Source organism: Hemibagrus wyckioides, linkage group LG03 (genome assembly GCF_019097595.1).
Source record: "Hemibagrus wyckioides isolate EC202008001 linkage group LG03, SWU_Hwy_1.0, whole genome shotgun sequence".
Classification (NCBI taxonomy): Eukaryota; Metazoa; Chordata; class Actinopteri; order Siluriformes; family Bagridae; genus Hemibagrus; species Hemibagrus wyckioides.
This window is the reverse complement of record NC_080712.1, coordinates 5380706-5397369: the sequence shown is the minus strand read 5'-3', so window position 1 is coordinate 5397369 and position 16664 is coordinate 5380706. Positions and strand designations below refer to the sequence as shown.

Here is a 16664-nt window from a genome sequence, read left to right as displayed (position 1 = left end):
TGGTGTGAATGGTAAAGTATTCTTCAATGTCATTGCATGATTCCAAGTTCCTGAGGAACTCCTATACCGGTGCCTCCATGCAGAAGGAGGGAGTCCTGAAGATGTCTGGTTGTACTGAACACAGTAGAAGTGGTTGCCGCCTTAGCTGATCCAAGTGGCAAGGGAAGACAAAGTTGTTCTGTTGCTGGATCTCACACAACATCAGCATGCCATCAGAAGATCTTGAGAAATGTAGTATCATTGGGTGTATCATTTCAGTGACACTTTGAAGGCCCTGTGACCAGATCTGGTGTTGGGCAGCCGCCTATTCACGGATGACGTTAGTGCCAGGATGCAAATGGATCCTACAGGGGCTGCACATTAGGGAAGCTATGCCCCCAAAATACCCCAGAGGCTGCAGAAAAGGCATTGCGGTGGCCATGGATTAAGCAGGGTGGATTAAGATTGGTGGAATGCACAAAACAAGCAGACACAAACCCTGTTAAGTGAGCTGGCTACAACGTACAGTTCTAGTTATGTGTTTTTGGGGTCCATACAGATCCAGTGACTGAGAATGCCTTAAAACAGCTACAGCCAAGTTCACATGGATATTGTTCAAGATTCCTACAGTAAACTTTCTTCATATTGAGCTTTTTGATAGTACATCATACCTTTTTTCGTATGCCCTTGTCAGACTTTAGACATTTTGAAAGTGGGAACATAATAGCACAAGAATATGGTGGAATAAGCAGAAAGTGCAAGTCACCTGCATTTGATTTTTAAAAAGCCAAGTTCATTCTTGGTTCTATTATTAAGTAACGTTTCTTTATACATTGTTTAATAAGTAAATCACCTATTTTCATATTCAGTCATCAGATTTTTTCAAAGGTTTTAAAAACCAGAAGATAATGGCATAGAAACTGAGTAGAAAGTGCAATTTGCCTCTATTCAAAAGTCTTAGTTGGCAAGTTCACTGGGCCATTATTCAAAATTCTTACAATTGTTCTTTTTTCTTTCCGATTGGGCCTTTTGATAGTACATCATTCCTATTTTATATGCATTCAGCATATTTTTCAGAGGTTTTGAAAGTAATGACAAAGGAATTAAGCACAATGTGAAGTTTGACTATTCAATGGTCTTAAACGGCAAGTTCACAGGGCCATTATTCAAAACTCCCACAGCAAGTCTTTTTTAATAGTCAGTACCTGTACAATGCATTAAACATATTTTTATATGCAATTGTCATGTTTTAAAAGGGTATACGAAATATGCAGGATTTTCCTCTTTTTTAGGCTCAGTGCCCACTGAATACTACAAATAATTTTTATTGTGCTTCAAGGTGCCATCTACAGGCGCGAGATCGTAAATCCTGGATATTTTAAAAATGTATTCACCCACTACGATGTGTATGTAATTAATAGAAATATCTTACTCCAAAATATAATTAGACTGTACTGATAAACCTATGTAATTTTCTCCAAATATTTCAATGGGTGTATTTGCCTACTCAGTATAGTTAATTATCATGAGCTCTTAAATCTCGCGAGAAGAAGCGAGATTTAAAATGGCGGCGCCCTCGTACTGAAAGTTTAAAAACAATGCGCAATGTAGTCCACTTTATCTAGGATAGCAGGCTTTTAGTCTATTGCTACTGCTAACTTTATTCATCGAAAGCAAGCAAACACAACATTCGTAGAAACTCTCCAGAATCTCCTAAAATTAAAGGAACTTTTGTATTTAATGACGGAGACATGCAACTCCGAAGATTCAACTCATTCTGGGAAGCGAGAAAGGCGCAAGGACGAGCTGAATACTAGTCTTGTACAGGTGAGTTAACTACAATCTACCCACAGCAAACTAAACTCAAACTGACGCACCGAGTTTAAGTAAGAATTGTTTACAAATCGTAGCAATAAACAAGTATCACAGAGCGAAATTTATATTGCATGGGATGAAACCGCTATATTACAACACTGTTCATACTACCTCTCTCTGAAAGCATGGTTAAACTAGCCGCACGTATATTGTGGGGGCGCGGCTTTTAGATACTTAACGGTAATGGTGATGAACGAGAAACGTGAGCGTTTAATAACAATTGATTCAGAATAAAGGCTAAAGATTTTTTTGTATAACCTTTCTTATTTTAAGAATGGGGGAAATAAGATTTAAGAGACACAAAATTGTATTAAGCCAGAAAAAGAGAGAAATTTATTTAACTGTAGAATTACGGAGATATTCATCTTAAAAAGTCACTATGTCTGTAATATAATTTATCCAGAAAGCAGCTTTTTTTACGGTGAATTTTTTTAATTAATTCCTCTTCAGAGTCACCATATTTGCCAATATAATTACTCCAAGTGGCACTTTTTAATCCATTATAAACTAGATATTTCAAAATGTTTATTAATACACATCAGGTCACAGGACCTACTCTATGTTCACAATAAAGCTCATACAATTTTACTGTAGTTTTTTTTTTTTAATTTCCCTTCAAAATCACCATATGGTGACTTTGAGGATGAATTAATAAGCAATTCCACAGTGAAATTGTATGAGCTTTATTCTGAATATGGAGTAGGTCCTGCTGAAGTGACCTGAAATGGTTTTATCAACTAGAACTTTGAAATGTTTATTTTATACATGCAAGACCTTCTCTGCTCATCAGCAATTTCCAGTCCTTTGATTGGATAATTGGAGTAGTCAGAGGCAGCGAATCGCACAAACAAAATAAAATATATTTTAACTCGCAATGGCTGACTGAGGAGAAGAAATCGATTTGGTCACAGACATCCTTACAAATGCATTTTCAAGGTGGACTGTAACAAAATTGACTATTCCTTGTGAGGTGTGAAATACTGTAGCCTAATTTTTTTTTTTACTTTGCTATTTTACGGTTGATTAGTATCTATTGCCGTGGCGTCATAATGATGCTATAGAGGTGGTTTAATTCAGGAAGGACAGCAGTGAAGGCCTAGGTGTGAAATGCACGGCGTGCCACTGCGATATCTATACTGTGTGTGTGTGTATGTATGTGTGTGTGTGTGTGTGTAATATATATATATATATATATATATATATATATATATATATATATATATATATATATATATATAACACACACACAAGGATATATATAAAAATATTGCAACAGTGATTTAAAAGTGAAGCTGAAATGTCTTCGAGGGCCCAGTGGAGATATATAAACAGTAACTGTGTGGTCAGTAATTGTATTGGAGATAAGATAAGTGATGCCTTGCTGGTCAGTGAGTGGGTGTTTAATAAGACAAATCTGGCTTTCATAGATAGAATTGGGTTGGGAATAGATTGTGGGTGCTGTGTGTGATTTTTGGTACAGATGACGAGCTTTTCTCACTGCTAAACATAATAATTTATAAATGCAGAACGAAACATGAGCCAGATGTACAAGCAGCAGTTGTTGTTTTGTGGTGTCAAACTTGCTGCTTTAGCTACTTTAACTCCAGGAAAGTATAAGCAGTTAGAACCGAATATGTTATAATATATTTTGGCTTTCCCATTTCCAAAATGGAGTCTAGAGGGATACTGTTAAGTAGCTAACTCTGAAACCACCCACTGAAGACAGAACAGCACGGTACAGCTAGCAGTTAGCAGGCATGGCTTAAGCCATGATTTTATGCTATACTGGGTAAATCGGTTTAAATAGAACTTGTGAGAAACACAGTGCTGCATGGTGTGGGTTTACTTTGTAGCACACCGCCAGCAGAATGAGATGATAAGGTAATGCTCTTATAAGGATGCTCTTAAAGTATAGTGCTAATAATCTGATAATGACGATAGCGAATAAACAAAGATCCAGAGAGCAGCAACTATCGGACATATTTCCTCGTAATAAGCTCTTATGAGGTTTTACACCATCACTTCTGGTGTTAGAAAGTTAACGTTTCTATCTGCACAGGAGTTAGCTACAGTGTTGAAGTGGTCCATTAAAATCATTGCTTTATCTTTTTTTAAGTGATAATGTAAATACTTCACGCATTACAGTTTCAAGCTTTATATAGATCGTTTTTAAACATACCTGTCCAGAAACATAAGTACTAATTCACCAGCCAGCTTTATCTTATTCACCAGTAATAAAAGACTCAAGGACAGCCAACATACTCTGGTTTTACTGCATTTACGTCATAGATTTTTTTCCATCACAGGAGAATTATTTGGCTGTTCACTTAGCACTTTTTTGGACATATTTTTACTGAGATGTGGGTGGATTGAAGAGGCATTGGGGAGCGTATAAAAAGACTGATAGGAGGTGCTTGTAAACACATACAAGCACCCTTGAGATTAATGAACAGCACTTTTCCAAATGTTTATTATATTTTCTTTTTTCAGCTGTTTTTATTTTTTTGCCCCAGGTTATTTGTACTACTAAGGAAAAAATCTGACTCTAGTTATACAGTACTTATACAGTATTTATACTGAATCTAATTTCAAATTACAATTGTATTCAATGTGTATAAAATGTGACTGTATATCCTAATCACTGATGACATTTAGGGGAAAAAGTAAACCCTAGCCCAGATTTGGATTGCACTGATCTGGTTACCAGGCAACTCATATAACTTGGTTAGAGATGTGAAGAAATCCTGTGTTCTCACTATGAAATGTGCTGAGATGAAAGGTGGGATGCAGGTATAAGGTGGACAGCCTTAGCTGGACAAGACCCTTAGCATGGAAATGAATGTGGAATAAGGATAGAACCTGAGGTATTAAGTGAGAAAGAAGTTGTATGGACCAATTACTGAATGAGATGGTGAAGCTCAACTGTATCTTAGGTCTTCTAGCTAGCTGCAGTAGAATTTAACACCACCTATTCCCATGTTAGTAAATGAAGAAGCGTAATTTATATTTTACACTGATTGGCCATTTATTTAAAACCACAGACAGATAAAGTGAATAACATTGAATATTTTGTTACAAGGGTTATGAAATATTAGGCAGCAGGAGAACAGTCAGTTCTTGAAGTTGATGTGTTGGAAGTAAGTAATAAGTATCTGAGTGAATTTGGCAAGGCCCAAGTTGTGATGGCTAGATGGAAGTCTTGAAAGGTGGTTCACAATACACAGTGTTTAGTAGCCAAAAAAATACCTGTGTATAAGGTTATACTGTATATGGCATCAGTCAGCATGCCCATGCTGAGCCCTGTCCACTGCTGAAAGCCCGTACAATGGCCATGTAAGGATCAGAACTGGACCGTGGAGCAATAGAAGACAATGGCTTGGTCTAATGAATCACGTTTTATCTTAGATCATGTGGATAATTCACTTGCATGTATGTCATTCACTTGGGGAGGAGATGGCACCAGGATGAATTATGGGAAGAAAGCAAGCTGGCAGGGGCTGTGTGATGCTCCAGGCAATGTTCTGCTGGAGAAACTTTTTCCCTGGTCCTGGGATTCATGCGGATGTTACTTTGTAATCCACCTAACCATAGTTGCAGACCAAGTACACCACTTCATGGCAGTGGTATTTCCTAATTATAGTGGACTGTTTCTGAAGGATAATGATAATGTGACCTGCCACACTGCAAAAATTGTTCAGAAATGGTTTGAGGAATATGACAGAGTTCAGGGTGTTGACTGCAAATTCCTCAAATCTCAATCTTATCAAGCGTCTGTGGGATGTGCTGGAAAAAAATCATCTCATTCCACCAGATACCATAGATACCACACACCAGATACCACAGTACACTTTCAGAGGTCTTATTGAGTCAGTTCCTCCCCAGGTCAGAGCTATTTTGGCAGCATAAAGGGGATTTACACAATATTAGGCAGGTGGTTTTAATGTGATGGCTGATTGATGTAAGTTAAATCTCCTCAAACTATTTTCAGAAATATTGTTCATTTGTTTCACAGCCAGCTTAGATGACCTTAATATTTAATACTTAATATTTTCCCCACATATTTGTGATAATTGTGCTTTATGGGAGTTGTTTGATGATAAGCAATAGTCCATGGGTGATTGAGTCATTGACATAACAGTTGAGTGCTAAAATCGTTTCTGGATATATATATATATATATATATATATATATATATATATATATATATATATATATATATATATATATATATATATATATATATATATATATATATATATATATATATATATATAAAATATTTAAATGTATTCACACAAGTAATATGACAAGAAATCAATTTACATATTGAAAAAATAACACTACTCTCCATATCATCTTAAATTGCACTTTGCATAATATTCCTCAATGTGTATGCTACCAGGATGACACAACCTATGACCAATATGGGAAAAAAAAGCAGGGGGCATATCTACTGTGCATGCTATGGCTCCAATTTTGACCCAATCAAGATGGTAATGTCTTTCAATTTGAACAAAAAAAGGCTACAAATCTGCACAGTGGGAATAAATGGTACCTTGTCATCCACTCATCTATACAGTCATTGATGTGGATTAGATATAGTTAGCCTAAGAACACAATAAGAGCACTGGTACCAAACTTTTTCATCAGTCTATGTTTTACTCTGCAGCACAGCAGATGGATATACTGATTATTTAATTCAGTCTGATTGAATTTATTCAGCCCTAAAAAAACAGCCCCTGACACTTCAAACTTTGTGTTGTGATCACAAGATGTCAGTGAAGATGTATTCAAGACACATTAAAAGACCAGACTGGAATCACTATTGGTCTCTGTGATCCAATCACTTGAGATTATTTAATAGGAGTAATGGAGGCCTGTAATTATCCAACATTGTTGTTTCTGTCTCTTCTTCTGCTACGGCATGAAATTTTGTCATATGGTTGTCTCGATACTACATACCTTCGAAGACATGTTCATGGGTTAATAGAAAAGGAGAAAATTCGCTACTGCTCACTGTGTGAAAATAGTTTTGCTGAAAATTGTTATCTTTAAGACCACCATCCAGTCCACACAGGGGTGAAGCCCCATCACTGCTCATACTGTGGGAAGAGTTTGCACACCAAAGTACTCCTTATAAAGACCAGTTGATTCACACAGGAGAGGGGTCTTGTTGCTGGTCGGGATGTGGGAAGAGTTTTGCACAGCAAAGTAATCTCAAAACACGCCAGTTTCATTCACAGAGGAGAGAAGCCGTTTTACTGTTGCTAGAAAATGTCATCTTCAACAACACAATCGGATGCATGCTGGTGGAAAGCCGTACCACTGCTTACAGAGTGGGAAGAATTTTAAAGGATTGGATACTTTTAAAAAGACTTTGGTACATTTACACAGGAGTAAAGCCGTAAATTCAGCGTAGACTGCGGGAAGTGTTTTAGTGCTGGATCTGATCTCAAAAAAACACCAGGTCATTCACATAGCATAAAAACTTTTTACTCACAGTGTGGCAAATGTTTCCTTTGTTTGTGTTGAATACTGATTAAGGCTTTTCTTGCTGCTTGAAGAGGTTCTATTAAGAGCGCAAGCCATCTTAAGAGTGGCCTTTTTTTTTAAAAAAAAAAAGAAGGGTAAACAAACAAATGATAAAACTTTTCAATAATTACATTCTTTCTGCAGTCACCTCCTTTTTCTATGACTGGATATTAAATGTTATGGAGAGAATTCAGTTCTGTTTTTATAGCTTTTAATAATGTGCATTTCCAAACAGCAGTTTAACAAATAATTTGAATTTGGTTTTAGATTTCTGCTTATAAGCTTGACGTAAATGTCGCCAGGAAAAAAGTCCTTGAGAGCACAACAAGAAGAAAGCTTGTGAGGAACCAGACTCAAAGGGAATCTCTCTTTTGGGTGACACCACACAGTGAGATTATGAGCCATTACTCCTCCACGACTGTAAGTCTGACCGTGCTTATTGTGTTTAAAGAAACTTTTGTCATTTAATTCATTTGTATTTTTTCAGCTTTAAATCTTTTTTTTTTTAAGTAAAGTTATCCACTGAATAACGAATGAGGCTGTCCACAGATATCTTTATGGTCTGGTACCATCCACAGTAATTTCATGGCAATCTTTAAGCTATCCATGTGGGGCTATTCTCAGCAAGTAGAACACCAGGATGGACCAGGCAGGACCAGAGGGCAGATAGAAACTGGATCATCAAAATCTCATCAGGGAGCAGGAGTATAGAGCGAGAGAGAGATGGAGAGAGATGTGGCAAAAAAGATACTATAGCAGGTATCCTCATGACCTGTAGCAGACGTTCATTGTGCATTATTAACAAACAAATATGTTTTAACCTTAGATTTTAAGATTAAAACTGTATACTTAATCTTATATAATCCTAATAATTGGAAGGCAATTGTAGCCTTTATTATTCTAGGTACCAAGGCACCTAGTTACCAGTGTGAAACTATTAAGGTTTATTTATAGGTGTTGAGTAGTGATGTAGTGATGGTACAGTTCTTGTCTGAGATGGGGGGTGGGGGTGGGGTGGTAAGCTATGCATTAAATGTTATCTGTATGAACTTCGGATGAAAAACCGGAGTCAATAATCACACCAAGGTCTTTCGCAGCTGCACATGATGCAAGTGAAAGGCCATGCAGGGTTTCTGCATAATCCGAAAGCTTAATTCTAGCTGCCTGTGGTCATAGAAGAAGTACTTCTGTCTTATAATGCAGTCTTGTAATACTCTGAGTAAGTGGAATTTATGTAAGAGCATCCAGTATCTAACGTACATTAAACTTTCCTCATCTTTATTAAAGCTGGTGGCTGTCATCTGGCTTTGCTGAAACATATACCTGTGGGATATGGTCACATTATTGATTTATATTGTGTTCTTTGATAGATAATCACACAAATGCACAGAGATGTTACCCTAACCTTGAAATTTCCATTTGCAAGGGTAAGTAAATGCAGTACAAGTCTCAGAGATTCAATTGAAAAGCTTTTCTTTTTTTACTTCAGTCTCTCACCCCTCCACATTCATAGGTCTCATTCATTGAAACTGACCTCAAGTTATGCTTCTGTTAGTAAAAGCTAATCTGTTTGTTCAATCACATAAATAAGCATCCAGAGAAAATTGTAGCCTGTCTCCTGACTTATTTTTGCCAAGTATCTGACAAAGTGGTTCCTGAGAACTCTGATAGCACTTTAACACCTCTCTGATGAGTTACAGCATCATTTATCAACTAAGCGATAAGTTAGCTGTGTTTGTTTCCTTAAATCCAAATACAGTATTTAGGCTTATGGTATCCTAAGCGTGTGACCTGTAATTGATAGAGACTTCAAAGCACTCTTGTACGTCACACTGGATAAGAGCGTCTGCCAAGTGCCAAATATGTAAATGCTGTACAGTAAGAGGTGGACCCACTGTCCAACTACTGAGCATGCTCTGGCTCTCAGGTCTCTCTTGTACAAAACTTCTAAGTTCCAGCTTGTTTAAGAGTGCAACCCCTTTTATAAATGGGGAAAATCAACCAATCACATTCAAACGCATGTTAAATACCAATAATTATTCATCTGCCAGCAATTAAATTCTCTATATTTTCTTGGTAACGTCCATCTGGAATAGCCATGGGCAGCGAAAAGCTTACAAAGCGGATATCAATTCAATTTATTTTTATAGTGCTTTCAACAATGCACATGATCTCAAAATAGCACTACAGAAATATTGAAAGAAATATAAAGTTTAAAGTTAAGTTACAATTCTCTAATGTTTATCCCCAATGAGAAGCCTGAGGCGACGGTGTTGAGAAAAAGCTCCCTGAGATGACGTGAGGAAGAAACCATGAGAGGAACCAGGCTCAGAAGGGAAGCTCATCCTCATTTGGCTGAGACTAGACAGAAAATAATGTAAATAGTGTCATTTCTTCAACAGTTTATAGTCATGAAGAATTGTGCAACCAGAATTGAGCTCTTGAGGAACTAATAGGCCAGTGTAATTTCTGAGTTCATTATTGACTTAGCACTAATTCCTTCCTGCTGAGAGCTGACTGCAAAAAGATTCACCTTTCACATTGAAATACCATCTGTAAAGGCAATAACTAACATGTTGAGAAAATATGGTAAAACCATGGCATTACTAAGAGCAGGATGTCCCCTTAAAATTGATAAGAAAACCAGAAGAAAACTGGTCAGAGAAGCTGCTTAGAGGCCTACAGCAACATAAAAGAATTGCAGCAATTTCTAACAAGAACTGGTTTATTTGCCTTCAAAAATCTGGCATTCGACAGGGGTGTGTGGACTTTTTTATGAACAAAAATGGAGTCATGAAATAGTCAGGGGGGGGGACAGCTGTCATAGCAACTTGCCTATCACTCGAATCCTCGTTTATTAGTTTACATATTTAAGCTGTGCTTAAAATTTCCAATGTCTCTAGAGCTCACAAAATTACAAAAAAAATTGAAATAAATAAACTATTTAAACTTGACTATATATAAAACTGACTATATATAAAAGTGCAGTTCACATTTGTTGTCTTATGCAGAAATTTGCATAAATGTTTTTTTTTCCCTGAGGGGGAAAAAAAAAAAAGATTTTCATGAATACCTGATATCTTGTGTAAAAGCTCCTAAAAAATGTTTTACAGATAAATTTGCACCAAACTTGATAACCGAGCCCACAGTGAGAACTTTTACCTAAAAATAGTAATCTCAAAATCCATGAGCTTGTTCACGCAGGAGAGAAGCCATGTTACTGCTCACAGTGTGGGAAGTGTTTTGCACACCAGAGAACTCTCAAATCACATCAATGCGTTCACACATGAGAGAAGCTGTATTACTGCTCACAGTGTGGAAAGACTTTGTGTTGACTGTAATTTCAAAAAATACCAGCTCATTCAGACAGCAGAATGGTCATCAGCTCCATGTGGGAAGTCTTTCCAGCTTTCCATCATAGATTATGTTTTGAATCAGGGCAGAAGACCAGATCTTAAAAGAAACAATGCAAACAAAGAAAAGTGTGTATAATAAAAGTCTTTTTTTGTGTTGTATCTTTTGTGGACAGACACTTTGTCATGGTGAATGGGTTTTGGTGAACCTTATGGCTATGTCACCAGGAACTTTCTCCCCGTAGGACCACCCTGCCCAGTTTAGGGTTACTGGACCACCCCTGCAGTCGGGCTTGTGGATGGTATCAAATGTGAGCTTTGTATGACTGAGTCACCTACCTAACCCAGATGGGCACACTTTGACATGACAAAGTAGAGATCTTGTCAGTCCACCACCTGCAAGATAAATGGGGGTCAAGATCAGTTCCAGTGAGGTGGCAGAAATGTGATGTACAGCCTTAGATGGATTAGATCTTTGCAGTGGAAATGACTTTGGAAAATATTCTATATCTCATCGCTAGCAGAGTCTGAGAGTTTAAAAGAGCTTTGGAACTAAGCCAGGTTTAAAGTAGTAGTCAAAGACATCTATGAGATTCTAAGCCTCAGGAAGGAAACCTGGGAATTAAATATTCTGCTGCTGGAATATATCAAATCAAATTGAATATATTTTATTTATTTTTTTATTAATTATTTTACTTTTTCAGTGAATTATATGTCTAAATGTCATTTTCTGTCTAGGTCCAGCCCATCATTCCTCTTAAAGATATTTTTTGCATATATTTAATAAACCCATTGTCTTATTTTCCCCATGAGTTGATAATGTGCCTAGAACTGCCCTGTGTCCAGTGAGGACTCTTCAGTATTATGTGGAGGTGTCTGCCAGCTAATTGGTAGTGCCTCTGGAAGCATTCTAAAGTGGTTCTGCTGTCTAATAACTGGTTTTCCATGTGGGTTAAAAAAAAGTAAATGTGGATCAAGAGCCCTTTTCTAGTAAATAACATTTTAGTGTGCATTTTGTCTACACAAATGTCACTTGCAGACATTTTGTTGAAGCATTGACAGGGTTCACCATCTGCTGCCAGACTGAATATTGAACAAGTTCATGTGCTCTGTGGTAAATTTGAGTGACTCTCGCTATCAACAGTCAAGATGCCCTGCAGATTTTTCTGGAACGCTTTCAAAGGCTTTATTAATGGTGCTTTGTGAGGGAAGAACTTTTGACTAGCTGTGGCCAGTTTGGCCAAAATACATTTCTGATAGCAAAAATGTAGACCGAATATCTTTAATTTATTGCTTCAGCATTGGAAAGTTGGTAAAACTACAAAGAAACACACCTTTAAATTAAAGTTTTTTGTTGGTGTTTTTTCCTACTGATGCTAAGAGGACATTGGTATGTATGTTGTAATGAAGAGTCTTTCCACTTGAGAATACATTGTTTTAGTAATATGAGTAAATATACATTGAAGTCAAAGAAGCTTTTTCACACCAGAACTGAGGTTACAACCCCACTCTATAAAACTTTACAGAATATTTTAACCACAAAATGTTCCCCAGACACTGTGTAGTTATATTTGGTAATGTTAAATCCTCAATGTTTTAGATGTTTGAAACATATATAGTTCAAAATGTATCATTGTAGTCAGGATCTCCCTAAATTGCTGACTGGAACTGAGAGAGAGACACACCGAGGTCCAAATCTGACCTGCATGACCTTACATATGCATGTGTATCAGGTTAAATGTGGGAAAGCAGGAACAAGCTGTACATTTTAGATGAGTAATGCTTCCTTACGCAATAAATTGAGCATGTGGGGTAATAACAAAACAAATACACATGTACTTGAGTATTATGTCTTGTTAGGAACAAGACACAATTGTCTTATGTTTTTCTTTAGAAAAACTGCTTGGCTTGATTCTTGAAAGAATGAAATCTTTTGGACTCAACGCTCCTGATCTTTGGCCTGATCTTTGCAAATGAACCCAAATGGAGTTCATTACTGAATATGTGGTGTTTTATGATGGCAACAGTTACAGTTTTGACTAACAAATTGAGCTGGATGAATGTTTTGACACATTGATTTTTAAATTACGTACGAATACAACTGGGTAGACTGGAAGGCAAGTCTCTCCACTTAGATTTTTTTTTCTTATTTTCTAGGCCTGTGACCTAGTGAACCAGTCTCAATGTACTGATGCTTCATTTCTGGAAGTAGCACTAACCCTAACCCTAGATAATTGGTCCAATGCCATAAAAGTATTATAGAATTAATTTTCAACCAGGAAGTTAACATGGTCAGAATTTGAGTCAAATATAAATAGTGTGTATTCTGTCAGCTCTAAACACAAATGTATGTAATCTATCAAAGCCTAAAAACAACCATGTAAGTGTCTGCATCATCAAGGCCTAAATACATCCATGTAGGTGCAACAGTCATTAAGGACTAAGATGTGTCTGAAACGTGAAGGAGATGTTGATGCTTACTGTACAATGTTAAAAGCCTGAGGGTCACAATTGTAATTGATTCAGATGATCTTCAGACATCTGATTTTTTTGGCACCTCTAAACCTCTTGTCTTTTGAAAGCAGTTTTGATTAGAGATTTTCCACATCACCTCATGTTATACTGTTAGTAGAATCTCTCGTCTCTAATCGATTCCCGATGGGACTGCTAGAACTACTAGAGTCAATAAGCTAAAACACATACTTATTTTTTTTTATAATTTGTTATACATTATACATTGTAACTTAATACAAAAATTGTCCATGTTACAAAAGTATGCAAATCGTACATATACTTTAAATGTGTGTATACTGACCTGTATTTTTAAATAGTTAAGTGATAAAGACCAGGGCTGGAATGATGTAATAATTCTAGAGTAAGTATCAATAGAGCCCTTTATTAATGGCGTTTTGATTACTTTCTTTTCATTGATAAGAGTAATGCAAGTTTCCATTCTAATGATTCTCACCAAACAGTGAAGTCATAAATTAGGAGTTACTTATTATATACATCGTTGAAGAAGATGATGTTTTTGTTATTCTCCATATCTGTGTCCCTGATGTGATCAATGGGGGCACAATCCAACAAGTCTCAGAATCATTTGCATATCTTCAGATGACTAACTGCTTCCAGGTGTCCACCTCCCTCTCCTCAGATTCAGATGATGAAGTACTAATTGATTGTTAATCTATGGACCTCCCAGTTGTTAATTATCCTGTGGCTTTGTCTTCAGGTGTATTTAAGGAAGATACTGTGTAGTCTTAGCAAAGTCATTTGGAAAGTATTGAGCCTTGGTTCAAGAAACTCACTTCCAATTTGTGTCTTGCCTCAGCTTTATATTTTATAATTTATCTTTTGGTGCTATTGCTGTCTCTTAGCGCTATAATATTTAACATAGAAAACTGACCAACTAAATGATGGTAAGTTGTTGTGTTTTTTTTTTTTTTTAAATAATGCAAGCTTTACTTGTTCTTTGTGCCATGGTCTCCTGGGATAGAAACGAGACACCCAGCTACATTTTGTAGAATAAGTGGTATAGAAGATGGATGGATTTCATTAAAGTTAAACTGAAAATGCTGCATCAAGCTCTGCATTTATAACTTAATCAGTTTAATGGAAAACATTATCTGAATATAAAAAGAACTGCTCTTTAATCACACATCAAAAAAATTTGGATCTAGATTGGAGAAATGATGAGCCTATGTGGCCTGATTCCTACTGCTGCTGTGTATTTCTGTATATTATTTTGGGTTTGTGTTACTGAAATACTAGTTTTCTTTACCAATTATGAAATAATGAAAAATATAAAATATATCAAATATAATAAACCAGGTAATTTATTTTAAATATAAAAAAAATATTTTTTCCCCCCTCTCCTTCAGAGAGGAATGTCGCCTGGTCCTCCCACACTAACTACCCTGAAAGATGAATTCACTACAGCTCCGTGTGGAAAGAGTTTTTCTCAGGAAAATATTCTCGAGCGACACAGTGGGATTCGGACAAGAAAGAAACCGTATGAGTGTTCATATTGTGGGAAAAGGTGTACGCGCCCCATCGATCTCCAAAGACACCAGATAGTCCACACGGATGCGGCGTATTTCTGCTCGCAGTGTGGGAAGAATTTTAAGCACCTAAATTCTCTCCATCAACATCAACGCATTCATACGGGAGAAAAACCTTCAGTGTTCACACTGCAGCAGTAGTTTCACACAACTCAATCACCTCCGGCAACATGTCCGAGTTCACGCAGGAGAGAAACCATTTGGCTGCTCGGAATGTGGGAAAAGTTTCAGCCCCAGAAGCAGCCTTCAGATACACCAGCACATTCACACGGGAGAGAAACCACATCAGTGCTCAGAATGTGGGAAAAGATTTAGAGACATACGTAATCTTAAACGACACAAACGCGTCCACACCGGAGAAAAGCCGTTTTTCTGCTCGCAGTGTGAAAAGAGTTTTTCTTACCAAAGCAGTCTGCAGACACACCAGATCATTCACACGGGAGAGAAACCACATCAGTGTTCAGAGTGCAGATGTAGTTTTAGTTACAGAAGGCAGCTTAAACAACACCAGTGTATTCACACAAGAGAGAAACAACTTGTTTGTGTTCCCACTGTGGAAAGTGTTGCGTGTTTTCAAATAAGTTAAAACTCTCAAGTGTGTACATTGAATTCTGATTTTATACTGATAGTGAAAAACATGATGGAACTTTTTTTTTTTTTTCTCCCCCCTGAGCACTGGGCAGCATCTTGCACTACAATATTTATTTTTATTTTTTTTTCCTTTCCACAAATCCTTGGAGAATGCAATCTTGTTCTCCAGCACATGAATTTATATTTGTATAGAATGACTGTAAAGCTCACTGCTACCTTCTACTAACATATGGTGTAAGGAAAAAAGTGCAGAAATCTCACAATTAATCACTTACTGTAATTAAAAACACATTTTAAAAAAATAGTGGCGGCTTCTGGTGTTTTAACTTTGATGTTAGACATTGTCTCTTCATTTTGTTGTAGACCAATTAAGCAGCTATTTTCCAATCAATTTCAATTATATTAACATTAGGAAATTGTGTGGATTAGATATTTTCTTTGCACGTGGGGTAGTTTCATGTACTCACTCTTTATTGAAAGGATACATTTATTATGCCTGATAATAAAATCCTTAAGTCTGACGTAAATCTTGTATAAAGCAATGCTAAAACTGGTAACATTTTTTAATTCTATTATATAATAGTTGCATTGCATTGCCCCAAACATCTAATATGTTTATATGCAAATAGATTAGATTTGCTGATTCCAAAAAGTTAACAAGTGGGATCTTGGTATATTTTGCCTCAATGCTTCAGAAATGTGCTGTTTTGTTAAAACTAGTAACGTGTAATATCAAGAGGAAATATGGCAGCTAGCACAGTCTCGGAGAACACTGAAGGATTTTTTTGTGTTCCTCACCCAGTCCAAAACATGCGCTGTAGGCTGATTGGCATCTCTAAATTGTCTCGAGTGTGTGTGTGTGTGTGATTGTACCCTTTGATAGGTTGGCACCTGGGGTAGACTCCAGGCTCCTAGAGACTCGGTGTAGGATTAGTAATTACATAAGGTACTTTAACCTAGACATGCTCAAGCTTTTTCTAAGTATTTACTTTATTTTTCTTGACTGTTTTTCTTGCCTGAATTCAGTCATAAAGACATCCGACAGGTTTTCCCAGACCACCACAAATATCACTGAGCTTAGAGAACACACTGTGTGTTATTACCTGTCTCAGCATGGGCCATTTATGTCACACTACAAGAATCTCCCATTTTTCACCAAAATGAAGCTGCATTGAGTTTTATTTTTCTAAAAAAAAAAAAATGATTTAAGACATTTTTCAGATCCCACAGAGATTCTAATGGCCAACACGACGCACCAGATTAAAGGCTACAA

The 16664-nt window shown here is 36.7% G+C and overlaps 1 protein-coding gene across 6 annotated transcripts in view; it reads left to right on the top strand.

The window, feature by feature from the left end:
• Positions 1-1553: 1553 nt before the first annotated feature.
• The window catches only part of LOC131351424 (zinc finger protein 418-like), a 50201-nt gene continuing 35090 nt past the window's right edge, over positions 1554-16664 (top strand). For 2 of the 6 annotated variants that reach the window (XR_009204399.1, XR_009204395.1), the window contains exon 1: positions 1554-1806. Coding sequence is in view for 1 of the 6 variants with exons in the window: in XM_058386868.1 (XP_058242851.1) it covers positions 1720-1806; positions 7654-7806; positions 14621-14941 (561 nt within the window). In the remaining 5 variants the exon portion in view is untranslated. The other 4 variants (XM_058386868.1, XR_009204398.1, XR_009204396.1 and 1 more) reach the window with 4 other exon arrangements.